This window comes from Ursus americanus, chromosome 31, assembly GCF_024610735.1.
Source record: "Ursus americanus isolate L20-20 chromosome 31, mUrsAme1.1.p, whole genome shotgun sequence".
NCBI lineage: Eukaryota > Metazoa > Chordata > Mammalia > Carnivora > Ursidae > Ursus > Ursus americanus.
The window spans coordinates 14,422,276-14,449,575 of NC_142157.1; the positions used below are offsets into that span (position 1 = coordinate 14,422,276).

The window sequence follows — 27,300 nt, forward strand, 5'->3', positions numbered from 1 at the left end:
TACATATTGCTGAAGTCTCTGACCATGAAAACAGATTTCTTTCTTTCCTTTTTTTTTTTTTTAATGATTTTACTTATTTGACAGAGAGAGAGAGAGCACAAGCAGGCGGAGCATCAGGCAGAGAGGGAGAAGGAGAAGCAGGGCCCCACTGCACCGCGAGCCCAACGGGGCCTTGATCCCACGACCCTGGGTTCATGCACAGGGAAGGCAGACGCCCAACCAGCTGAGCCACCCAGGAGCCCCTGAAAATGCCTATTGCTGCATCTGCTCAACTCCCTGGAGACCGGCTGGCGCCCAGAAGGACAGGGAAGAGGAGTAAACTGAGGGAGAGTTTGTTTTAGGAAGTTTTCTGGGGGATGAGGCATTCAGCATCCTGAAGATCCATGCACTCTAGCCGCAGTAGTATACAAAGACTGCTTTTCCACACTGGCGAGTCTAACTTCTGCAAAGGTGCAGAAACGCTCAGCCAGCTCCCACCAGCGTTTGAAGGGACCCCAGCCCGGTTCCCAGGCAATCGCTGAGAGTTGAGAGGCTTGGGCCTCGCACATGTGCTTTGGGCACCTTTGGCCACAGGCCCCTTGTGCGCTCCCGCAGCGACAACTGCCTCTGAAGTGCGCAAGCGCGTTTGTGTTTAGCACCATTGCTTGGTTACGCTCAAGGGTAGCAACCCCGGAGCTTTGCTACTGTGATGTAATGGTGAGGTCAGTTTGCCTATCTCTACAGCTAGTGTTGGGTTGTAGAGGTAGTGAAAAGCCGAGCATTTGCGAAGTGTAAAAAAATGAAGACGCTTTTTAGCTTTGGGGATAAGTCGTCCCTGCCCGTTACCAGCTCCGTGAGGGACGGCTTCGGCCTCCTCAGGCGGGAGAAAAGAACTGTGGCCCGCAGCTCCCGGGAGGGGTACACCATCCGGGACAAAGACCTTAGAAACATTCATAGAGCTGCCTGCCTGGGCGACGTAGAGAAAGTGCATCATCTTGCTGTGGTCAAGAAAAACAGCATAAACTCTCGAGATAAAATGCACAGGTAATAGGGACTTGGAGGCCGGCGGCCCGAGACCCCGGGGAGGAGGTGGGGCGGGCCGCGAGAAGCGCGCACCTTCCGGGGCCCAGCCTGTGGAGCCGAGCCCTCCTGTCACCGAGGGCGCTTGGCCTCTTTGCTCCGGAGGCCCGGCACCATGGGCTCTAGCGCCCAGGCTGTCTGAGCAACAAACAAAAGCTTCAGCTGCCTTTGGACCCACTCATAATTCCCCGCATGGTCCACTTTACAGACAGTTTTGGCGTGATTTAACCAAAGTTCAGTAGTAACAAAAAGAAATTAAGTGTGTATTTTACTTTTAGTGGACGTCTTTTTATACAATGATGTTGTAAAAAAAGATCTATTCCATAATAGATCATGACCTGAGCCAAAAGCATGAGTCGGAAACTCAGGGAACTGAGCCACCCAGGTGCCCCTAAGATGAGAAATTTTAAATCGAAGTATTAGGACTCAATCTCAATTGAAGCTGTGCCTCCTTCCTTTCAAACGAAAACATTTCTGAAGATAGGAAATTGTAGAAATTAACCTTTAACTTCCCTTTTGATATTTATAATAGTATTAAATACTCATATTGGTAATTGATAATACTTGATTTTCATACGATCTATAAATCTAAATATTTTTTTTAAAGATTTTATTTATTTATTTGACAGAGATAGAGACAGCCAGCGAGAGAGGGAACACAAGCAGGGGGAGTGGGAGAGGAAGAAGCAGGCTCATAGCGGAGGAGCCTGATGTGGGGCTCGATCCCATAACGCCGGGATCACGCCCTAAGCCGAAGGCAGATGCTTAACCGCTGTGCCACCCAGGCGACCCTGTAAATCTAAATATTTAATAAAATGAGTTGTCGCTGTTTATTTGAATCCTGAGTTTCCTTTGGCTGAAAGTTTATTAAAAATCAGAGTAAGAATTAGTTTTAAAAAATCATTATTTTAGTCCTCTTTTCCCGTAATGCTTTCAAGAACTAAAATTCCTTTAAATGCCAACCATATGACTAGAACTGCAACAGACCTCTTGTATATATCATTATTTCATTTAATGTAAGGCACCATAGATTGTATGATGCCCCACTATTTTGTGTACCAATAAGAAATTTTAAAAAATTCTGCCATTTATACTTGTAAGACATTTTGAATTATAAATTGCATTCTAATGTCAGAGATATTAAAAGGTGACAGAATGAGCCTCTTAGAATCACTGAACTATAGTATTCTTGGGAATCCTTAAAACGTATCTGCAAAGTAGGCATAATTGTATCACTTTACCTAATTGGAGTGTTGTCTTTGTATAGTAGTGGTAATGATAATAGTTATCATAATATTATGTAACAATTTTTGAGATGCTATTTGTGGTAGGAACTGTTCTAAACACTTTGCATAGATGAGATCACTACTCTTTATTTTATTTATTTATTATTATTATTTTTTAGTAATCTCTATCCCCAACATGGGGCTCGAATTCAGGATCCTCGAGATCAAGAGTCACATGATCTTCAGACTGAGCAGGGCAGGGAACCTGAGATAACTGTCTTTATCCCCATTTTGTTGATGAGGAAATTGAGGATAAGGCTAAGCGACAACTATGAAGTGACAGAGTTAAAGTAGGATTCAAACCCAAGTTGAGCTGAATCCTGAGGTCATGTTCCACCTAATCAGAGAGGCTGCTCTTTTATTAGTGTGGTGAATGATCACTAATAAATATTGTCCTTTCTTCAAAAGAAAACTAAGTCTTTGTTTTGGAGTCATAGGAATAAGATGCTATTTCACGTTTACAATTACATGAATTAATTGCATGCTTTGAAATAGTGCACTGTAATTTCCTAAAAAGTTCTTTCACTTTCATAGGACTGCTCTCCATTTGGCCTGTGCCACTGGCCATCCAGATGTGGTGAGTTTTCTAGCAGACAGGAATTGCCAGCTTAACCTCTATGATCAAGAAGCTAGGACCCCGCTAATGAAGGTATATTGTAGCCGCTGTGTCTGCCTGAGATGGATTTGATTTAATTACTTAGAATGAAAATGTATTGCATTTAAACATAACTAATTGGTGAAACTTGTGGCATGTTTACTTTAAATTCTCAGAGTTTACACTCTCTTTATTGGTATAATACGGACAGGCCGTGCAGTGCCAAGAGGAGAGCTGTGTAACCATCCTTTTAGAACATGGCGCTGATCCAAATTGTATGGACTATAATGGCAATACTGCTCTCCACTATGCTGCTGCTGGTCAGAACGTCTCAATAGTAGAGAAGCTGCTCTCATACGATGTAGATATTGAAGGAAGAAACAAGGTACAGATCAACTTTATTTATAAAGTATTTGAAAGTATATATATATGTATATATATAAATTATTTAGCCACATTTTATTTACATATTTATTCATATATATAATATATATACTGAATTCTATACATCAAGTTCTGTCATCATGGAAACAACTCCAAAGCCAGGGCAGGGAGGGCTAGAGAAAGGTAATGCCCACGGAAAGGGCAAAGTTCTGTCTCCCAGCCACCCTTCCACCCCAGAACGAAATCTTCCCATTAGCGCTTGGGAGTGGATGGTGGGCTCAGAGCCCACAAAGGATTGAAGGGCTAGAGGGGAGGGAGGAGATGATGGAGGCTGGGTACTGTGCAGGGTCTTAGGAAATGGGTGCTGCTGGGGATGGGTGGGAGACCGTGCGTGACCCAGCGGGGTAACTTGGGTGAGTGCATGTGGGAGGAGAAAGCAGCAGGTGAAGGTTCTGAAGATGAGAGCAAGGGGATCAGGTCATGACATCCTATAGGGGCATGTCCTTGTGCTCACAGCTACTCTGCCCACCATGTAGCACACTGGGCTCTCCCATTTCAGAGAGTAGCTCCTGCTCAGCCTTGTGTAGCTCCTCAGTGGGGTGGTAGCTGTACATGGGGAGTAGTTGATAACCACGCTTACCAGCCCACCTGCTGTTTCTATGACATGCATTACCTTCTACCACTGCTCTTACAGAAACACTGTTGGTTGACCTAGGTAGGTCAGTTTTTCATGTTTGGAAGCTTGAGCATGCCCTGAATGAAAATATTTTGAAATAACTGTCTAAGATTTCACTTTGATGATGTATTTTTTATAAAGATTTTATTTCTTTGAGAGAGAGCATGAAGGAGAGAGAAGAAACATGAGTAGGGAGGAAGGGCAGAGGGAGAGGGAGAGGGAGAAGCAGGGGAGCCTGATGCAGGGCTGGATCCCAGGACCCTGGGATCATGACCTGAGCCAAAGGCAGATGCTTCACTGACTGAGCCACCCAGGTGCCCCAAAGCTCTCTTTTAATTCAGAGTCCATCTCCTTAGTGACCCATTTGGAGCTTTATGTTGACATAAAGAGTGCTTTATGTTGACATCTGGGATCCTGATACCATTGACAGAAGAGAATCAAGCACATTTGTATAACCTGGAGAAAACCTTCACCTTTATTGAAAAGCTCTCAAAACTATATCCCTCAAACTCTAATTTCTCAAATGTTAATGTTTGCCACAAAAAAGTATTGTCAAATGGGGATAAGCAAACTTAAATGGATTTCTTTTGCGGTAGGTATGTAGTGCAGTTTTGTAGTATTTCTCAAACATAGATGATCATTGAATCTTTCTATTGGGGCACAGTACTTACCTTCCAGCAAAGAATATGTTCTTTGGAATATAATTTAAGGAACACTACTCCAGAGATAATCATTTAGGTTGTTAACTCAATAAAAATACTTAAAACATTTACTGCTATGTTGTAGAGTTTGGAGATACAGAGATAAAAAATAATCCCTTTCCTCAAGAAGCTCTTGGTTTAGATGGGGTGCGATAAAATAACTAGAGTATACCATGAGAAATACTGTGATAGAAGCCAAGATTCTTGGAACCAGTCAATATTTGAAGTGAGTTTTGGAGAATGACTGCAGTGAAGCTGTTGAAGGGGTGGAGGAGGACTACTTAATTTAATTTATTTTAGTTTTTAAAGAGTATTTTATTTATTTCTTTGAGGGAGAGAGTGGGAGAGAGAGCACGAGCAGAGGGGTGGGTAGAGAGAGAGGAAGAAGCCTGACTTGGGGTTGGATCCCAGGACCTTGGGATCATGACCTGAGCCGACCTGAGCCCAAGGCAGATGCTTAACCAACTGAGCCACCCAGGCCACCTGAGAAGGGGTATTTTAACGAGAAGACGGAGCTGGTGAAAGCACAGGGGGTGAGAGTACTTTCCAAGTTATATGTTTAAGTTTAGAGGATCCTTTATAAGTTTTAAAATTCAGTATGGAAATATGTACTTTTGTAAAGTATAAATTGCTTTTGCACGTTTACAGGAAGACCTCACACCATTTTTAGTTGCTGTAGCTGGAAACAAACAGCAAGTAGTAGAGTTTTTAATGGAAAGAGGAGCAAATATACATGCAATTGATATATATAACAGGTACAGTAGTTTTGGGTTTTTTTTTTTTTAAACTGTATATTGTTCTAGAGTGGTAACAATTACTCAAGTCAGAAAGATTAACTTAATAAGAAGAGGATTAATTTATAATTATATAGTGAAAATGTCAACATGACATTAGTTAGGCATAAAGCAATTATTCTGTTGGGGCAACATGAAGAACAGTATATGGCAGAATTTATATTCCTTCATATTATTAACTGATGTCATTTGCAGCCTTTTTTTTGGTATGATTTTATATTAGCTAAAAGGGTTTCATATTAGTTTTACTAGCTTTATAAAGTGTGGACGCCTAACTTTTCTTTTACTTATGACACAATTTTGAACTTTTTAACCCTTTTATAGTATTTTTTGAAACTTCTACTTCATATATATTTTCCTTAAAAGATGCATATTAAACATAAATAGGAGTTGTTTTGTCTGTTGAATGACTCTTTGTTTTAAAATGTTTTTTTTAAAGAATATTGATATTAGATGATCCCTGAGTGGTTATTAATTACTATTACCAGATACTATGGGCTCATCATCCTTTTTCATGTTCAGTATATATATATTTTTTGTTTTCATTGGGAAGGGTAGAAGGACGAACGATAACGGTAATTGAATAGACTTTTCCTTTAATGAGGACAAATCATAGGTGGGTGATAAAGAGAAAAGAGATGGGCTTTAGACTGACACAGGAGTAGGTTTAATTCCTAGCTTTCCTACTTGCTGGGTGTGTGACTTTGGACACATTACTCATCATCACCAGATACATTTCCTGATATGAAAAGGAGGATAATCATATATCCTTCAAGGGTGGTTGTGTGTAAATAATATTTTATATAGATAGCATTTAATTTAGTGCCTACCACAGGCTTATCCTAGCATCCATAACTGCAAGCATGACTATTTTGTTACCATTACTATGAACACTGTTATTTTAAGACTGCAGATAGCTTTTTAATTTTTTTATTTTTAAAGATTTTATTTATTTGAGAGAGAGAGAGCATGAGCAGGGGAGGGGCTAGAGCAGGGAGCCAGACTTGGGGCTGTGTCCCAAGACCCTGAGATCATGCCTGAGCTGAAGGCAGACACTTCAATGACTGAGCCACCCAGGCGCCCGCGCAAACAGCTTTTATACGGACCTGGCCTCTAGATGACTTAGAAGTTCACTGTATCAGATTGAGAAAGAAATGGGGAATTCTTTTTTAAAATCTTCACCTATTCAGACAAGTGACCTCAGCATAGTTTTTTGTTCATCCAAGGACTTTAAAATAGCAACTTCTACCCTACCCGAGTGGGAAAAGAGGCTCCTTTTTTGTCCTTTCATTTTAGCCATGGAGGTAATTTACAAAGGTGAACACTTGAAAATGTTAATGGTTAATTCTGTACTGGCAGGCAAGATATTAACCTGATAAAGTATATCAAATTAGCAGTTTAAATAACTCTTAAGTTCCTAAGGGTGAAGTTATCTCTCTGTCATTTTAGAACAGCCCTCATGCTTGCTGTAACTTATGAATGTACAGATATAGTCAAGCTTCTTCTTCAGAAAGGTATTAATATCTTCTTGGAAGCTGAATGGGGATGGACTGCAGAAGAATATGCTACTATTAATGGTTTTAATGTGTAAGTGTTTACATTAAAATATTATTACTAAACTGAAGTTTCAAATAATTTAACTGTTAGTTCTTACATAACATGAGAGTTCATAGTTTGATTCAGGCACTTTTGGGATGGCACAGAGTTGGCCCACGTCATTTGCCAGAAACCAAGAAACAGGCTAGACTAGTTACAAGTAGCAATGGGTACACAATTCTTTATCTCAGCACTAGTGAGACCTTTATCCTTAGGGATCCTAAATGTTCCTGTTTCATTGCAAGTATAACCGTTATGCATGGGGTACAAATAATATTACATCTCTGTTTTTTCTCTTTTCTTTCTTTTTGTAGATTTTATTTATTTATTTGAGAGCGAGCATGGGCGGGGTTGGGACAGAGGGAGAAGCAGATTCCCTGCTGAGCCAGGAGCCTGACGTGGGGCTCGATCCGTGACCTGAGCTGAAGGCAGACGCTTAACTGACTGAGCCACCCAGGCACCCCAACATCTTTGTTTTTTCGAACTAGTTACGTGGGTCTTGAGATGTTCAGTGTAGTAGAAAACCCTATACTTTCCCTTGAGGGCTATCTCCTATACTCCCCCGTTGAATTTTCCGAGAACCTAAGGAGTTCCCTGAGACCAAAGAGACCATCCTCTTTCACAGGTCGTTTGGAGGGAAAAAAGGACATTATTATCCTTCCCTTGTTTCCTCTGAGTCTATGGCTGCAGCATTGCTATTGAAACTGATTCTGCAGTCGGGCCAGGATTGACCTTTGCTCCCAGCAAGGGCATGATCCACATTCCTCAGTGTTCATGGTGATCCACAGTTAGACTTCAAAGTTCCGACTTTTTTTAGTTTACTACGTGTGCTTATATGCTCAGCTGCTGTTCCAAAGCACCAGCAACCTGTTCTGGCAGCTGAGCCTCCTGGCTTTAGCCACACACACCCTTCCCTTCACACCCAAAACCTTAACATGAAGCCCATATGTTAGCCCAGACCTTCATGATGAATTACCCTTTGAGGATTTTGCTTGTCTTTTCCGCTAGCAGATGATAGTCGGGACCATTCGAAGCTGTGAAAGAGGTTCAAATAATGCTGCAGGAAGAGACTGGACTTTCCTTTCTCCTTTGTTACTAGACCTATATCCCAAGCCTGCTTTATACCCTGTGGAGTGCCTTTTCTTACTAGGTGATGAAAGGTCTCATGTTGCCCTTCCCGTAGTAGCGGGCCTCACCTTTCCCGAGAGGCCATGTTTTGGGTATAATATTTCATTAAATCCTCTTAACAACTTTGTAAGTAAGGGAGCAAGATGCCTGTTTTACAGAGGAAGACTTTGAGCCAAAGAGAAGTGGCTTGTCCTAGAACAAATAACTGTTTTTTATAGAGTTAGGACTTCTGAATTCAAGACATTCCATTATGGCAAGCTGACTCTAATTTACTAAGCCATAATGCCCTCAACTCATGACCGGTTCACCTTACTTGTTTTTCTCCTTTAATTACATGGTTGATAAAAAGTTTATAGAACTTACAAATTTGAAGTATATGGGGTAATTTAAGCTTTGATATTAGCTCTGATATTATTTGAAATACTCATGAATATGATATATGTGGTAAATGGTTCTCATATCAGTATTAAAATAGTAACATTGCTTATCACCCTTTTTTTATACGTAGCAGTCGCCAGCTAATTGCCGAACATAGAGAAGCAATAAGAGCTAAAAATTGTTCACAAAATAGGAACCCAGGTAAGACTTTTCAGAGTGAATTACTTTTGGTGGTCCTAACATAGATGAAATCAGAGTAAGGAAGTTTTGATAATGAAAGAGCAATGGAAAACAAGGAAACAAACCAACCTAATGTGTAAATTGCATATGTATTTTATTTATTTATTTATTTATTTATTTATTTATTTATTTATTTAACGATTTTATTTATTTACTTGACAGAGAACACAAGCAGGGGCAGTGGCAGGCAGAGGGAGGGGGAGAAGCAGGTAATCCGCTGAGCAGGGAGCCTGATGTGGGGCTTGATCCTAGGGTCGGGGGATGCTTAACCAACTGAGCCACCCAGACTCCTCTATTTTTTTTTTCATTCTTAATATTCTAGTATTCAGAATTATTTAAGAAGTTAATTGTAGGTATTACTGTCATGAACGATGGAAAGAAATCAGAGTGAGAGACAAACCATGAGAGAGACTGGACTCTGGAAATCAAACTGAGGGCTAAAGAAGGAAGGGGGGTGGGCGGATGGGGTAAGTGGGTGATGAGTATTAAGGAGGGCTTGTGTAGTGATGAGCACTGGGTGTTACACACAAATAATGAATCGCTGAACACTGCATCAAAAACTTATGATGTACTGTAAGCTGGCTAACTGGACAGAATAAAAAAACATAAAGTACCTCAATGTGAACAACAACAACAAAAGTCAATTGTAGGTAATTTAAAATATGAGGCAGTATTGTCTGAAAAGAAATTCATTATTTTAGTTATGACCCCTAAAATCCCATATGATATCTTTGAGTAAATAAGAAAAAGAGATTTTTAAGTTAGTATGTTTTATCTTTCCTCTATAAGCATATTATAACAAATTGTACTTCTTATGAAAATGGATCTTTCAATTTTTACAAGTAGAATGCATTGAGTAAATATTATGACCTAGTGATTTGTCTCATTAAAAAAGGAGCTATCCTTCAAACTGGGGACTCCACAGTACCATCCTGGTACTGTAGACAAATGGCAAACAATAAGAACTGCAAAACTTAGCTAGTGTGTAGCAATACCAATGAGACTGTTTTTGTGTGGGTGTGTGTGTTTTTAAGGTAACTGTCTATGGTACAGAAGTCAGAAAAAATATGCCTTGTCGAGAAGCATAGGTTGTTTTACGTATTGTTGTGTCAAGAAGATCTCACCATTAACAAGTTCATTTCTCAGGAGTGAAACAGAATGAGATGTTGACTTCATTAGAACAATGTTTTCTGCTGTTTGTTGCATAATTGTCACGATACCGTAATTTTGTTAGAACAAGATACTCTGTTGCCATTAGTCAAAACTTTAGCATAATAAATATTCAAATGGGGCAACTGAGGCTCAACGGATTATAATAAAAGCACAAAAATGGTTCGCAATAACTAAAATGCTACCATTGCTCCCTGGGTGTGTCACCTAGTGCATTGTACAATCTGAAACGTATGAAGAAATCTTTAACTTAGTAGCCTTTTGTTAAAGAAATTCTGTAGGTTGGTTTGGTTTTGCAATTTACTCATTTTCATTTGTTCACTTAACAAATAGCTATCAAGTGTCTTTTAGCTCCTAAGTGTTATTCCGATGTTGTAGAATACAAACATTCAAAAAACACACTCCCCGCCCTCCAGGAGTTTGTTATTACCGTTGTAATTTTTATTATTTACTTTATTCAGCGCTTACTATGTGCCAGAGTCCCCTAGTGCTTATAATTATCATTGTTATTTTTTTAGTGCTATTTAATATGTTCCAGATACTGTAAGTCCACATGAGGAATTAGAGTTTTAGGAGAGTGGGTCGAATTTAAGGTAAGTATGCAGACTGAGTAGTAAGTTTGCCAGGTAAAGAGGCAGAAAGACGATGTTTGGCAGGAGGAACATCCGTCAAGATTACATGTTTTGCCGAGGGAACAGCAGTGCAAAGGCTAAGATGTACGAGTGAACTTTGGAAGATTTATGAGCAGTTCAGTTTTGTTGGTATTAAAAGTGTGCTATGGGAATGGTTGGAATGAGGTGAATACTTAGCTAAGGCAAGCTTATGAAAGTTTTTTGGTACTATGGAAAGGAGTAGATCTTACCCTGTAGACCTTGGGAAATTAGGTAGAATGCTCTTAGCTGCAAATAGTAGGTGACTTGTAATAGTGACTAAAATGGGGCACCTGGGTGGCTTAGTCAGTTAAACGTCGACTCTTGGTTTTAGCTCAGGTCACAATCTCAGGGTCATGAGATCAAGCCCCACATCCCGTTGGGCTCCGTGCCCAGCATGGAGACTGCTTGAAGATTCTCTTCTTCTGCCCTTCCCCCATTCGTGCACTCTCTCTTGCACGCTCTCTCTCTCTCTCTCTCTACTCAAATAAATAAATAAATCTAAAAAAACTGAAACAAAACAGTGACTAAAAAAAATAGGAACCAGAGTTGTTTTGATGATGTAGTGATGTCATCAGGATCCCAGTTGTGTCTTTTTCAGCTTTGAGGTTGGCAGTATTTTGTGTCTCCTTTTCTGATTGGCTAATTAGCAACAGCTCCAGGCATATTCTCACATGAGAATATCCATGGACTGGAAGGACTGTTTTCCTTTATATGTTTCTTTTAAACAGGAAGAAAACTCAGAGGCTTGCAGTAAATTTCCTCTAACATGTTATAGGCTAGATTATATCACATGCTTGTTCCTAAACCAGTCACTGGTAAATCAGGTATTGTGAGTAGCTTAGACTAATCATTTCTCCTTTTGAAGCAGGGGTGAGGCCACGTTCTTTGTGTATGGGGACAATAAATATCCAGATAAAGTTGTGGTTCTCCAGCAAGAATGAAGAATATGGAATGGCTATTGGGGAGGGAGCCAGTGGTATTTGATGCAGGGATTCATTGGAGAATTTGAAGCAGAAGGCTAATAAGATTGGATTTGAATTAGGGCATAAAATAGGGATCAGCAGGCTTTTTCTATAAAGGGCCGGAGAGTGAATATTTTAGGCCGTGTGGTTTCTCAACTACATTTACCATTGTAGTATGAAAGCAGCCATAGCAATATGTAGGTGAGTAGATGTGACTGTGCTCCAATAAAACTTTATTTACAGCACGAGATGGCCGGTCAGACTTGGCCTGTGGTGGTAGTTTGCTGGACCCTCATGTGGAGGATAGATTGAAAGGAACCATGTAAAAGGATTAGAAGACAAAGGAAGCTTATATTTCCTTAGCCTAGTATCAGTCCAGTATGAAATTTTCACCCTACTATACTGAAGAAGTCAGGAAGCTCAATTTATTCAATTTAAAATGTAGTTCTTTTTCTAGGCTTTATGTCTTTCTCAATTTTTTTATTAAACATATTTTTAAAGATTTCATTTATTTATTTGAGAGAGAGAAGAGAGCACAAGTGGTGCAGATGGGGAGAGGGAGAGGGAGAAGTAGATTACCTGCTGAGCAGGGAACCCGATGCAGGGCTCGATCCCAGGACCCTGAGACCATGACCTGGAGTGAAGGCAGACACTTAACTGATTGAGCCACCCAGGTGCCCGCTTTCTAAATTCGTTTTGCTTAAAAAATTTTTGTTCATTTAAGAAATAACAATAATAGTTGGTGGCCTTTTTTTTTTGCCTCTGGCAGGGGAAATATAAAGCAGAGACAGAAAAGAGGTATAGTTAATACAATTTCATGATTCTTGAATGTGGAAAGTTAGGGGAGAGAGGAAATCTAAGAAGATTCATATGTTTCCACATTGTACACTAGCATTTAAATTGGACATGAAGAATGAGTAGGACTTTATTGGATGAAGAGAGGAGAGCAGTGGGAATAGGGAAGACCAGGTTTTTGTCTATATGTTCAATTTGATGGAATATCCATGGAGCATATTTTCAGGAATTGGATAATGGAATACTAGGAGTTTCTAGCTGGAGATAGAGCTTCAAGGTTGGAGGTGCGGATTTGAAATAATCTGATTAGAATTATTAGGCAAAGTCATAGCTTGGGCCAAGATTGAGCTTGTCCATGATGGAGAACATACAGAATGAGGAGAAGGCCAGTGAACAAACCCTGGGAATACTAATATTATCAGGGGTGGACGAAGGAGTAGGAGTTGGTAGCGAAGACTGCGGAGTGGCTGGGGACACCTAGGAGAGGAATTAGGGGAAGTGATGTTGAAAAAATTAAAAAAAAAAAATTTCAAGGAGGACTATTAATTGTATCAAATAAAATTACTGAAAAAAAAGTTGGATTTAACTTTTAAAAGCTCTTTGGTGGTAGGCTTTTCAAAACAACAATTTTTGAGTTGTAAGGTCTATTGTTTACATGATTGGTACTTTCTGTGTCCAAATATGGAAAAATAACACATCAAGTAAGGTCCTACCTGACTTTTTTGTTAGTATCTACCCAGACAGAGTAAAGGGAAAATTTGCCAACATTTTCCTATAATTGTCAAATCCAAAGAGTCAAGGGTGACGAAAAGTGTTGTCTTTCTTACCTGTTTCTTGTGGAGATACTTGAGTTTTTCCTCAAGTCCTTGATATGCTCTTGGGATGAATACTAAAACAAGAATCTGGGAGCAACAGGCAGGAAGCCACTGTCAGGCCCTATCTCTGATATGGAATCTTGATGCATCTGTATTTTGACAGTTTTAAATTTTGGTCAGAAATAGTTTACAGACCAGCAGTTTGGAGAAACTGACCTCTTTTAAATATTTTATTGCAGAATACTGGTATAATACCAAGGAGAAAATACAAGGTGATATGCCGAATATATTAGTTCTCATTAGTTTAGAAATTCTGTGTCAGTAAAAAAAGTCATACCTGACTATTTTTGTTAGTGATGTCTCTCTTGATCCTCTTTTCATTTGCCTTCTTCTAATATCTCCACTTTTATGGCTCCTTTCTGAATTTCATCTCTAAAGAAAGCGCTAGGGAAAATTGTGTTGAAATCTATCACTATTAGAACACATTTCTACCATATGTATGTTTGACATATGTGTGTATTTTCTTCTAAGGTAATGGGCTACCTAATCTAAAGTGTATCTCATATTTTCTTAGTTTCTTACACTCAACTTCTTTGTACATGTACCACAGTGACAGAGCTAGTGATGATGGTCTGCCAAGATTGAAAACATTTTCTGGATTGTCACATAGAAATTTTTATCTGATACGCTTTTAATGTGACATGCTTTTCTGTTTTTTTCAGAAATTGGTAAACTGTGGCTTAACGACAATATGTGGCCAATTAGATTACCAAGTTTTTAACCATCTATGTATATAAGATAATTCACTTTGTTTTCCCCCAAATAAGTCCTATTGGTCTTTAATGATCAGACCCACTCTTTTCAGGGTGGAGTGGATAACATCCTATATTTTGGATGGAGAATTTTTGACTTTTTGACTAGTTTGTTAACAACTGCCTCTAATAGGGGAATTATGTTTTTAATTGTATAAGAAATTAAGAAAAAGACTGGAAACAAAAAAACTATAATCAGTAGTGTGTAATCAGTAGTTATATATTTTTTCTATAATTATCCCAGTTACCTTATTGATTCAAACTACCATAAAATGAATTAAGCCCTATTTAGTTGGAGAACATTTATGTGATCTTTTCATTTTTTTACAGGAACTTTTATACTGTAGGATATTTTGATAATCATCAGGATTCTCGTTTTTCCTGATTAAAATAGGATTGTTGCTTTTTTCACATTATTTTCTGACATCATTATTTCATCCTTTATTCAAATGGATATAGAAATATAGAAATCTCCAAGGCAAACAGTAAGAAAAACAGATTGAAGGAAAGGTGTTCTGTGAAATGACCTTCTGACTGTAATCATGTATAAGACATCAACCCAAATCATAAAGATTTCACATAATGCAGTTGTATTAGAGGCTCCCAAAACGACACCCAGATGTGGTTATTCACTAGAAGACCTCACAGGTCTCAGCATAGTTGTACTCATGCCTGTGGTTTATTACGGTGAAAGGATACAAAACAAAATCAGCACAGAGCAAAGGGGCATGGAGTGATGTCTAGAGGAAGCCAAGGGCAGGTTTCTATGCGTATGGATGTGCTTCATTCTTCCAGCATCACATTATGATGACACATGTGAAACGTCGTCTGCCAATAGAGGAATCTTAGACTAAATGAAGTTTTCTTTAAATGACAGTCAGGTAGGCTTCTTTCCCCTAGCATATACCAAAATTCCAGGTTCACAGAAGGAAATCAAGTATACAGGATAAATCACCTGGTTGGTACCAAGACTTAGGCAGAGCCACTCTTAGCAGTTATGGAATGGTGGGAACACTGCACACATCCAGGCTCCCAGATACCAACCAAGGGCCAACCATTCAGGTGGGATCTAACGGTGGCAGTCTTTGGCCTGCTGTATGGAATCTTTTCTGCACAGGAATTTTAGCCCTGACTTACTTTGTATTCAGATTTTCTTTTAATAGCAAGTAATATGGTGATATAACATGGTACTGATTTCAGGAGCATCATCCATATTAAATTGAAGTGATGGTTACTTTTTTGACTTTTGGTGAATATTTAACAGGTTATTTGTACATAAGTTACTAGGGTAATATTAGGTAATTATAATCTGTTTTTTTTATCTGATTAAACTTTCATTAGGATTCTCAGATTGAACAATGATTTCTGATTTAAAGTGAGATTAGAAACTTTTAAGTATATAGATAATACAGTTTTGTTTCCTATTGTGGTGAATCGCTGTTTATAATTATAAAATATTCATTTTTATTTGTCAGTTATTTTCTTGCCTAAGTATGCAATTCAAATTCTTTGCTTTATGTATTTTCATATAGTTCAGTTTGGTGGGTAATACCCATATTCTGTAACTTTGGTCTTTATCTTGATTTTCAAGGTGGCTGTATCTTGCTTTAATACATGTAATAGCAGGCTCAATGGATACTTTTTTCCCCCTACAATAAATAGGCCTCCTTTTTTAGAGCATTTTCAACTTCATAGCAAAACATAGCAGAAGTACAGAGAGTTTCCATTTACCCCACGTTCCCATACGTGTCTAGCCTGCCCTGTTGTCAACATCGTGTACCACGGTGGTACATTGTTACATTTACATTAAGTCATCCTTGTCCCCCAAAGTCCATAGTTTACATTAGGGCTCAGTCCGGTGTTGTACACCCAATGCACCCATGTGGTGTCACATAGAAGAGTTCCACTGCCTCAAAAGTCCTCTGGGCTGTGCCTATTCCTCCCTCCTTTTGCCGCAACCCTTAATTCCTAACTTAAAGAGTTTTACTTTTTCCAGAATGTGAAAGAGTTGCAATCATACAGTAGGTATCTTCTTGGATGTTTAAAACATTAAAATTCCAAGGTAATTGAATGTAGTGATTCAAGATTGCCTTTGTCCTTTGTTTTTTTCTGTTTTTTTTCATCAGTGTAGGATCTGATGACATGTGCCTTACGGACTGAGAAAGTGTGATTTCTGTAGACATTTGTCACATAATGGGGAGGGTTGAGAACAATGACATTATGTACTACTACCTAGCACTAACCATTGGTACCATCCTCGTCTAAGAGGTGAGTCCAGATAGACTGTCTAGCAATGAAAGTAGGTAGTCTCAAGAGGTTATACTTTATTAAACCAGACACTCAAATCACTAACTCTTTCAAACTCACCTTGCAATTGGAAATAAGGCACAAGAGAGTCTGTTTGCTGTGTTTTGCCATGCTGCAAAGTACCGTGGCTACAGACCAAACTTTATGGCAAGGTGTTTCATGGTAAACTTAACAGTCTCTGCTGAAGTGCTGGAGAAGTTCTGCTGTGTTACAGCAAAATAAGTACAGTCTCTTTTAACTGCTCCTAGTCGTGGAAGTCCAGAAGAATCATGCTATTTAAGTTTGACTTTGTCAGTCTCTGATAATGATTCTGCTGATGATAGCATTTTCTGTCAGTCTCATAGGGTTTGGTTCCAATTATGGTCATTATAAACATTCACTTGCAGGTACCATATTTTGATAAATACCATTCTTTTCTTGCATTTGGTAAACGTAGAGGAGAAAGTAAGATTTCTTAATGCATTAACTGCCTACCAATAGTATAGTTAATGTTCCCTCCAGTGTGGTTTCCAGGTGTGTTCCCAAAGGAATACTTTTTTTTTTCTTTTACATCAATTTATTGGAAACTGCATTGGCAACACTTTGCAATATATTTATTCTTTATAGTTATTCTAAATTTATTACTAATTAATTTGCAATTTGGAAAGAAAAATTTCAGTGCACAGTTGTAAATTTCATTCTCTTAAAATTGTCACCTTAAATATACAGGTCTGATTACTCTGGTAAGCAATAGCAAGAATGTTCAAGCGCCACGTCTCCTAGCTTTTATGATGTTTGGCTTTCTAGAATCAACAGTTGGTCATTTTCAATATTATTACAATATGACCAGCTAATAAGCTTGACAAAAATTCTAACTAGTCATTTCTAAAAAGGAGATGACAGTTATAATACAGATACACAATATACTAAAAATCCAAGGGCTTAAAATTTCATGTACTGTGTGCCTACAAATAGGAAACCAAATGTTCCTCTAGTTCAAGTTATCTAATTGTATCAAGAAAAACAATCTGTTAACCAACATCCCTGCTAAAAAATAAATCATCACAAAACACAGGTGATTTCCTTCCTACATTATAAAGGAGCAAAAACCATAGGTAAAAATGTAGTGTCTCTATAACCAATTAAAAACAATATATACCTGATTAAAAGACCAGTCAAGTCTATAAGAGAAATAACACACAAAAAAGCCAGTTATATTTTAGGTACAAGTGACAAATATATTTCTTTTTATTGTTATTAAAGTCTTCTCCGATGTAGTTCAGTAAATGAAGCATTTTATTTTATTTTATTCCACTGTTGGTCATAGTCTGAACCCTACACACTCCCTTCCCTTTCACCTCAAAGGGAGCTCCTTTGTATATAGCCACACACTCATCATTAGTAAAGAGATCAGGCTGCATCTGCTCCCAGATATTCTTAGGATTCAGCTCCTTGTCAGGCTCTCCAGGAACAGACCCATTAGGGGGTGCCAAGATTTCAACCTTCTCAGGTGAACTAGCGCACATCACCATTGCTTGAGATACTACTCCCCTCATCTTTACAGGTTTCCGGTTACAAAGTAAAATCACCATCCGATTTTGCATCTGTTCAAGAGGAACATGATTCACCAGGCCACTGACAGCTGTTCTTGGGGCTGTTTCTCCAACATCTACTTCTTCCATATATAAAGAATCTGCATCAGGGTGTTTTCTGGCAGTGATGATACAACCAACTCGAAGATCCAGACGAGAAACATCTACTGGCTTAGAATCAGCACTTCCTGCTACCGATTGCTGTTTTTTTCTTCTTTTTCTCTCCTTTCACTTCAATTTTCTCTTTCATCTTCTTTTCTTCTGCTCTTCCTCCTATCTGTTCTTTCGCCCCAGAAGTAACAGTTGTTATTGGTCTAGACTATATCACATTTTCAAAAACTATGGAATTAGCATGCAGCAGAGTACCAGATGGAAATGGTATTTGTTTCACTCCATTTTGAATTTCTGGCTGAATTAGCTCTTGTTTCAATTCTTTAATTACTTTAATTTAGCATTTTCAACTCGAAGTTTCTTCTCTTCTCTCAAAGTTGCCTGCAAAATTGCTTTCTCCTTAAGAGCAACTTGCTGCTTTAAATATTCAATAATTTGATCTGCTTCTGCACCCTTCTGTTCCAGTCTCTTTACAACAGCACCATTAGTTGCCATTTTTGCCAAGAAAGGACAGAAAATCATGAATCAGTGGTCAGAGGAACCTAGGGAGCCTCACCCCAGCAGCGTCAGTCCGGAGCAGTTCCAAAGGAATACTTTTTAATAAATCATCAGTCTTATACTTTTAATTTGTATTTTTCTATTGTTGATTTAAAATGTATTTTCCTTTTTTTTTTAGCGGTGGATGAGAGTTCTGAAGACACATCAAGCAGGTAGGATTTTTATGGATTTTTTAAAATTATGTGTTGACTGAGGGAATGCAGAGAAAAGCCTTTGTGGAGAGTTCTACTCTGGGCTAGAGACTATATTATGTGCTGGACATTTATTACTTTCGTAGTCATTACAATAGCTTCACAAAGTAGCTGTGCTATTGTAGCCTATTTTTTATTAATTAGTCAGCTGCGGTTCAGGGAGGTTGATTAATTGACCTATGATTCCATAGTTAATGAGTAGCAGAGCCATGATGTGACTGTCAACCTGTGTGACTCCCACACCCATTCTTCTGTTCCTCAGCAGCACTGGGATTAAGATACGGATCCTAGTCAGATCAACTCAGAAAGTCAAATGTAGTCATGTGTTAACTTAGATTTAGAGTTTTCTTAAGAAACCAGGTTAGTCCAAGCGTTTGTCCTAGTATATTTGACAACTAGTGATAACTAGAGGCAATTAGTGCAGTGGTAACTAGTCTCTTATTTTTACATATCAAAGATTTTAGGGTGGATCTCAGTAACCTATAGCCACAGTACATAGCTTTTACATAAGCAAGACCTAATCAGGCAAGTTCTTAGCTTTAGTGATGTCTGCTGTCCTTGAGATGAATGATTTTTCCAGAAGTGAAGGATATGTAATCTAGGTGTAGACCATGTTACGTTAATTAAATTTATCATCTATTTAGAGGATCTTTCTAAATGGTTCTCTATTTACTGACTTCCCAGTCTAGTTTTCCCTTTAGGCTAGTATCCTTCACTAGTTCTTTGAAGCTTTGTCGTTTTCTTGTAGACTTTTTTCCTTTTCTCCATGACTTTTCTATAATCTTTTCTTGATTTTTTTTTTTTTTACTTTCTTCTCTGCTTTTCTTGGTGCTTCTTTTATTGCATTAATTTTTTCTATTTCTGCCAGCTACGTATTCTCTGTTTTTCAATAGACAACATCAAGAGCACGTAATTTCAGGATTTTAAGGAATCTTAGAGCTGAATGAATCAAAATACCCTCGGGTACTGCAACCTATGTTTAACATCCTCACCAAGTGCTTGTTTAAATGGAGAATTTGAAACTCAAAAGAGATTAAAGTGACCTATTTGGCTATGATCAGTGATAAGTGTGAGATTTAAATTCAGGTTTCTTAAATTCAGGAGCTCACAGAAAGAAACTATTAGGCAGTGTCTAGGGAAATAGAGGCACGATTACCTGGACTTTATTTTTTATAGCAGTCTCTCTTCTTGGGTATCTGAGTGCCTATGAAGGTTTTTAAGGTCTTGCTAGTTTATATAAGGCAGGACCTGTGTAGGAAAGAAGTTGGACCTTCTAATGTTTAATCTTTTAATCTCTCTGGGAAGAGTATTCACACTAATAACATAAATTTGTGTATTTATTTATGTTTTTAAATTGAAGCATAGTTGATACACAGCGTTGTGTTAGTTTCAGGTGTACAACATAGTGATTCAACAACTCTGTATGTTACACCATGCTTAGCACAAGTGTAGCTACTATCTGTTACTGCGTAACGCTATTACAGTACCATTGACTGTATACTCTATGCTGTACTTGTATCCCTGTGACTTACTATAACTGGAATCCTGAACCTCCCATTCCCCTTCGCCCATGTTGTCTGTCTGCCACCCCCTTCCCTTCTGGCCACACAGAATTCTCTGTATTTCTGGGTCTGTTTCTGTTTTTTGTTTGTTCATTTGTTCTACTTTCTAGATTCTACATATAAGTGAAATCATATAGTATTTGTCTATCTCTGTCTGACATATTTCACTTAGCATAATATCCTCTAGGTACATCTACATTGTTGCAGATGGCAAGATCTCCTCCTTTTTTTTGCTTTTTTGCTGTGTATGTGTGTGTGTGTGTGTGTGTGAGAGAGAGAGAGAGAGAGAGGGAGAGAGAGAGAGATGTACATCTGTTGATGGACACTTGGGTTGTTTCCATATCTTGGCTGTTGTAAAGAATGCTGCAGTAAACATGGGGGTGCATGTATCTTTTCAAATTAGTGTGTTCGTTTCTTTGGGGAAGTATTAAATAACCAGTAGTGGAATTACTGAATCATATCATATTTCTATTTTTAATTTTTCAAAGAACCTCCGTACTGTTTTCCACAGTGGCTGCGCCAGTTTCTATCCCCAACACCAGTGCACAAGGATTCCTTTTTCTCCACATCCTGGCCAATACTTGTTTTTTGTGTTTTTGATTCTAACCATTGTGACAGGTGTAAGGTGATAATTCATTGTGGTTAACTTTTGTACGATTAACTTTCCAACATTTCAGAGAATTCCTTGCTAGTCGCTCTTACTTATGGGAACTAAGACGGGGTCTTTACTAGGTGTTTCACGTCTTCGGAGAGGTGGAGGAAAAACAGAGAATGAAAACCATTTAAAACCAGAGGCCAAATTTTGAAAGACCTGTACTCTAGCAAGTATAAAACATTGATTACTGAAATTGAAGATGACACAAAGAATAGGAAAGGCATTCTATGCTCATGGATGGGAAGAACATATATCGTTAAAATGTCTATAGTACCCAGCGCAATCTGCAGATTTAATGCAATGCCTATTGAAATACCAACAACATTTCTCACAGAACTAGAACAAACAGTCCTAAAATTTGTATGGAACCACTGAAGACCTCGAATAGCCAAAGCAGTATTGAAAAAGAAAAACAAATTGGAGGTATCACAATTGCAGTTTTCAAGTGATAGTACAAACCTATCCTAATCCAAACAGTATGGTACTGGCATAAAAACAGAGATATAGATCAGTGGAATAAAACAGAAAATCCAGAATGAAACCCATAAGATATGGTCAATTAATCCTTGATGAAGCAGGAAAGAATATCCAATAGGGAAAAAGCAGTCTCTTCAACAAATGGTGTTGGGAAAAGTGAACAGCTACATGCAAAAGAATGAAACTGGACAGAAAAATAAACTCAGAAATGGGTTTAAGACCTAAATGTGACACCTGAAATCATAACATACTTGAAGAGCGCACAGGCAATAATCTCTCTGATATTGGCTGTAGCAACATTTTTTTTCTAGTTCTGTGTCCTAAGGCGAGAGCAGTAAAAGCAAAAATAAACTGTTCGGACGACATCAAGATCAAAAGGTTTTGCACAGTGATGGAATCAATACACAAAACGAAAGGCAAACTACAGAATGGGAGAAGATATTTGTAGATGACATATCTGGTAAAGGGTTAGTATACAAATATGAAGTACTGATAGAACTCAACACCCAAACGCAACCCTGTTTAAAAATGATCAGAAGACAGGACCAGACATTTTTCCAAAGAAAACATACAGATGGCCAACAGGCACATAAGAAGATGCTTAACATCACTCATCGTCAGGGAAATGCAAATCAAAACTGCAACAAGATACCACTGTACACCCATCAGAATGGGTAAAATCAAAAACACAAGATACAAGTGTTGGTCGGAAGATGGAGAAAAAGGAACTCTCTTGGACTGTTGGTGGGAATGCAAACTGGTACAGCCACTGTGGGAAAAAGTATGGCGTTTCCTCAAAAAGCTAAAAATAGAACTACCCTACAATCCAGTGATTGTACTACTGGGTATTTATCCAAAAAATACAGAAACACCAATTCAAAAGGATACATGCACCCCTATGTTTACTACAGCATTATTTGCAATAGTCAGCCCAAGTGTCCATTGACAGATGAATGGATAAAGAGGAAGTGGTATATATACACAATGGAATAGAAAAGAATGAAATCTTGCCATTTACAGTGAAATGGATGGAAGTAGAGAGTATTATGCTAAGCGAAGTAAGTCAGAGAAAGACATCAACCGTATGATTTCACTCATGTAGAATTTAAGGAACAATAAAAATGAGCAAAGAAAAAAAAGAGAGACAGACAAACCCAGAAACAGCCTCTTAACTATAGAGAACAAATTGATGGTTGCCAGAGGGGAGATGGGTGGGGGAATGGCTGAAATAGGAGATAGGGAGTAAGGAATGCCCTTGTCATGAGGAGCCCTGGGTGATGTCTGGAATTGCCGAATCATTATATCGTATACACGAAACTAATATAGCACTGCATGTTAATGCTACTGGAATTAAAATAAAAACTAAGTAATAAAAACAGAGGCCAAATTTTAATTATATTAAGAAACTTCTTTCAATAAATAGATAGCTGACCTTTCACTCAGTTTTTCTTCTTAATGAACTTGGTTTGTTGTATATTTTTGTCTAAAGGCTTTCTGTTTACCGTGGTGACGAGAATGCACGGCCTACATCAGTTGATGGCAACGTTAATATCAAGGTAAAGTACTCTCTTGTGAAATTAATTTTCCTGCTCTGAATTTAGTTTTGTCTATTATTTACTGTTAAAAATTACCAGTGGCCTGCCTGTCATCATTTTATGTTTGTAATGGAAATTTGGTCAGAACAAACCATTTTACGGAAATATGACAAGTTGAAAAATCTTTTTTTTTACTCTGGCAAATAGTGAAGGTGGAGGTTGAAGAAAATGGGCTGGAAAATATATAATGACAGGAAAATTATATTGGGAAAAGCTTTCGCATAATGGTGGAAATATGACATTTGGTCAAGGCTCAGGATTCTTACTGTGAATTTTAAATTATCTTATCATGACTGTCTTTCTCTTTGCATCTTTCTTGCTTGCTTGCTGCTTGCTTTCTCTTATTCTTTCTTTCTTTTCCTTTTTCTTTCTTTCTTTCTTTCTTTCTTTCTTTCTTTCTTTCTTTCTCTAGAAAACATGAATTTTATAGTACTAATGCCTAAATGAAATCTTTAGTGGATCCAATTATTTATTGCAGATAGTTTTTCTTGGACATTTTTTATTTTGGCAGCCTGTAGTGTTATGACAGAAGATTTTTTTCCTCTGTTTCTATCCTTTGTTCTACATTCAGATTAAAATTATATTAGAAATTGTGGAAATTCAGAAATTTAAATTGTTTCTCAACATGTATATTGCGAAGGCATTCCACTGTGCTTTCAAAATGATTCCAAGGAGAGTATAGTTAAAACTCTTTATCTAAGTGAAGGATACATGTTTTGCCTTAAATAATAATCAGCTCTAGAAGCAGAGGCTCTTCATACCCTTATGGTAAAATGTCCAATTTCAGAAATCTTTTATATTATAGTTTTTAAAAATATCTACTTGTAGCCTTTGTATCAGATTCTAAAACTGAAAATCTCACTCATTTTATGTTTATTTAAATATTCATTTGAAGACCCCTGCATCATTATATGCTGCTGGATGTTAGGAAACATAATTGTGCATCTCTTGGAACACCTAGAATAAAGTCTTGCTTGGAAGAGGCAATTTAATATTTTTTGAATGTGAATAAATGAGCAGACAGATGGAATTCTGTATAATGGAATGTTATAAGTATTGTAATGTGTATAATTGGTCATAATTAAATACATAAATTTTAAAAAATATGGCTCAAATTTAGATTCTATTTTCATGTTTAGGCTTTATAAGCGCAAATGAATTATGTTGAGGAAACAAAGAAATAAATAAGAAGGAAGGTTACAATGTATTTTTTAGTATCCTCTAATTGTGAGCTTAGAGTTGTAGATGAAAATGCCCAACTATTTTCTTTAACCCCACCTATGTCCCATTAGATATATCCTTTCAAGGAATCCATTTCTCCTTAGAATTCTCATTACCAGTTCTTTCTCCATGTGCAAAGTTGATGTATTAGAAACATTTCTTTTTCTATTTTTTCTCTCTCTGGTAATAATTTATAGCTTTCAGATACTGACAGATGACTACAAATTGAACAATTTATAGTGAAAAAATTAAATTCTTTACTACAGTAATTATAAAGAAATAGTTGTAGAGTGAGAAAAGTCAGTATTATTAGGGATAAACTATGAACAAGAGCCTCTGTCTTATATATATTTATAATTTATTTGTAATATATATTTATAATATGGAATTGAAAAAATTTTAGAGACTTCTGTTTGTTGTATATCCATAATCATACTTACATATTCGGGAAAATACATATTTTTTCCATATACGTTTTGTACTTACATTTTTCCTTTTTTTCCTTGTCTTAAGCTTGTGCTTGATTGATTGGTCATGTCTTATTGTTTTCCTTTTTCTTCACTCCCCCCAACTCTTTTTTCTTTTAATGACTTATCCCTACCCAATTTTTCCTTGCAGAAACATGTCTTTAGAGTCTGTTCCCTCAGTCCTTCTCTTTCTGTCTCCATTGTCAATATATTTGGTTATGGCTTTGTGTTGTCTGAGTGTGGTTTTCATTCATGAATCATTGCCCTACAAGGTTTATTATTAGTTTTTTCCTCTTTTCTGGAAGGAGCTGATTTAAACAATCATTTGTCTTTAGCATTTTGACAAACAAAACCAACTTAAAGTGTAATTCCAACTTACCTGAATAAGATATTACTAAAAACTAAATTTTAATATTTTCTCCTACAAGAGATATTCGTGCAAATATAAATCATGCAAACACATGTTAAAGTATAAATAATTAATCTAAATTTCTTAATGTTTGGGGTTTTTATCAATAATGCTTTCAATTACCTAGGAACAAAGTTGTGTTTTAGGTTATTTTGGTAAAGAAAGTATTTAAAAATATTTAAAATTTCATATTAATTTACATATACTGTATTCTTAGTTTTAGAGGTAGAATTCAGTGATTCATTAGTTGCACACAACACCCAGTGCTCATTAATTCAAGTACCCTCCTTAATGCCCATCACTCCTTATTCCACTCCCTGCCCCCCACTCTGCCTCCCCTCCAGCAACCCTGTTTGTTGCCTATAGTTAAGAGTCTCTTAGGGTCTGCCTCCCTCCCTGTTTTCATCTTTTTTTTTCCTTCCCTTCCCCTATGCTCGTCTGTTTTGTTTCTTAACTTCCACATATGAGTGAAATCGTGGTAGTTGTCTTTCTCTGACTGACTTTTTTCGCTTAGCAGAATACCCTCTAGTTCCATTCAAGTCATTGCAAATGGCAGGAGTTCGTTCTTTTTGATGGCTGAGTAATATTCCTTTGTGTGTATATGCCACATCTTCTTTATCCATTCATCTGCCAGTGGACATCTAGGCTCTTTCCATAGTCTGGCTATTGTGGACTTGCTGCTGTTAACACTGGGGTGCAGATGCCCCTTCAGATCACTATGTTTGTATCCTTTGGAGAAATACCTAGTAGTGCAGTTGCTGGGTTGTAGGCTAGCTTTAGTTTTAAATGGTTCAGTAAGAAGTTGTATGATAATCAGGGGTAAGGAAAGTAACACTTTGGGACTAGCTATTAAATCTCTCATAATCCTCACCCCATGAGAAAATGTAGGCTAGTAAATGGCAGAACTGTGACTTGAATCTACATTTGAATGATTCCAAAAGCTGTGTTCTTTGTGTAGCGGTGCTCATTTGATAATAGTGACTATTATGATTATTTTACCAAATGTGATACTTGCAATCCTTAAAACTATTAATTTTTGTTCTAGAATGTCCCCAAACCAAGCTTAAGAAACCTAATGGCTGCTTGTGAGAAATTCAAGAACTGTAAGCTATTTGAAGACTTGTGTTATTCACTGCTGTTTGTCCATTCTTGTGTTACTCAGTAATTCAAAATTACAGATATTTTCATGTACTCTTTATTTTGTTTTTTACTAAGTGGAAACAAAACCTGGCCTTATGACAGTAGGCGATAATCTTTCACTTACGGACGATAATTCTGATCATAAAGATGGAGATACAAAAGTGCATGACCTTTTTTGTCCTGCTATTCCATCACCTAGAACTCTTAAAAAGCCTCTCATGCCATTAGCAGGCCTTCCTGTTACAAAGGTAAGTTGTTTTGTTTTAAACTTTTTCCCCCGATGTTTTTTTTCACTTACATCCTCTTGATCCTTATAATGAAAAGAATCTTAGGAAGAAATGGAAGTCCTCAAGATCATAAGAGAACACAGTGTAATAACAACAGGGAGATAAGTACCGGATTGAGATTTATAAAGGTTGGTGGGAGTGAACAATTCTTAGGTATGCCAGTATGGAAGTAAAGAATTAGAAAGCAACTGGCAAGAATAGCTAGATGGAGGTGAAGATGAGGGAGGGGGGGAAGAATTCATTTAAGAAGGGCAAGATGAATGTAAAGATTGAAGAGTTGAGAGAGAGCATTACAAAAACACAATTGCAGTAGTGGGGCTAAGGGAGAGCAGATAGTCTGTATTATAAAATAGGGTAGAGATTATTTTGAGTGCAAACTAAGAAAACAAAGTCAGGTAATACAAATGCTTAGACTCTTCTGAATGACTTACAGCTGATTTTCATGAAGCCTGGAAGAAAATTTTATCCTTTTAACTTTAATAAAGTGTGATATCTCATATTTAATTTAGCAAAATCTGTGTTTATAGATAATGCAAAGTGAAATCTGTGTTAGACCTTAATCAGATTTATTATGAATTTTGAATTTTTGGCCATTGTCTTCCTTCTGGTTCCTTTCTGCCTTCCTTTCTTTCTTTTTTTTGAAGATTTTATTTATTTATTTTGTGCGAGACAGTGAGAGAGAGATATTGAGAGCTGGAACACACA

General features: G+C 37.5%; 3 protein-coding genes and 1 pseudogene across 19 annotated transcripts in view; 2 read left to right on the forward strand and 2 right to left on the reverse strand.

Annotated features, from left to right (window-relative positions):
• LOC123793446 (uncharacterized) overlaps window positions 1-27,300 on the forward strand; it is a 386,505-nt gene that overhangs the window by 332,908 nt on the left and 26,297 nt on the right. The gene's annotated exons all lie outside the window — the stretch shown is intronic.
• Window positions 1-27,300, reverse strand: part of LOC123778677 (uncharacterized) — a 177,951-nt gene that overhangs the window by 27,230 nt on the left and 123,421 nt on the right. The gene's annotated exons all lie outside the window — the stretch shown is intronic.
• On the forward strand, window positions 615-26,782 carry LOC148107379 (uncharacterized). 2 transcript variants are annotated; one of them, XM_087857856.1, is made up of 9 exons: window positions 615-2,994; window positions 3,152-3,325; window positions 5,350-5,456; window positions 6,945-7,082; window positions 8,728-8,798; window positions 18,710-18,743; window positions 22,966-23,032; window positions 26,214-26,271; window positions 26,384-26,782. In XM_087857856.1, the coding sequence occupies exons 1-9, from the start codon at window positions 2,989-2,991 to the stop codon at window positions 26,614-26,616; spliced, it is 888 nt and encodes a 295-aa protein (XP_087713982.1). In that variant the 5' UTR covers window positions 615-2,988; the 3' UTR covers window positions 26,617-26,782. The 2 variants fall into 2 exon arrangements, with proteins under 2 accessions (XP_087713982.1, XP_087713983.1); XM_087857857.1 differs by having other exon boundaries at window positions 615-1,023.
• On the reverse strand, window positions 17,263-18,849 carry LOC123778714 (aminoacyl tRNA synthase complex-interacting multifunctional protein 1 pseudogene; annotated as a pseudogene).

Excerpts from the sequence above, each read along its gene's own strand:
- LOC148107379 (XM_087857856.1), top strand. Across the intron at positions 5,457-6,944 it reads GCAATTGATATATATAACAG|AACAGCCCTCATGCTTGCTG; the intron begins GTACAGTAGTTT and ends CTGTCATTTTAG. Across the intron at positions 7,083-8,727 it reads ACTATTAATGGTTTTAATGT|CAGTCGCCAGCTAATTGCCG; the intron begins GTAAGTGTTTAC and ends TTTTATACGTAG.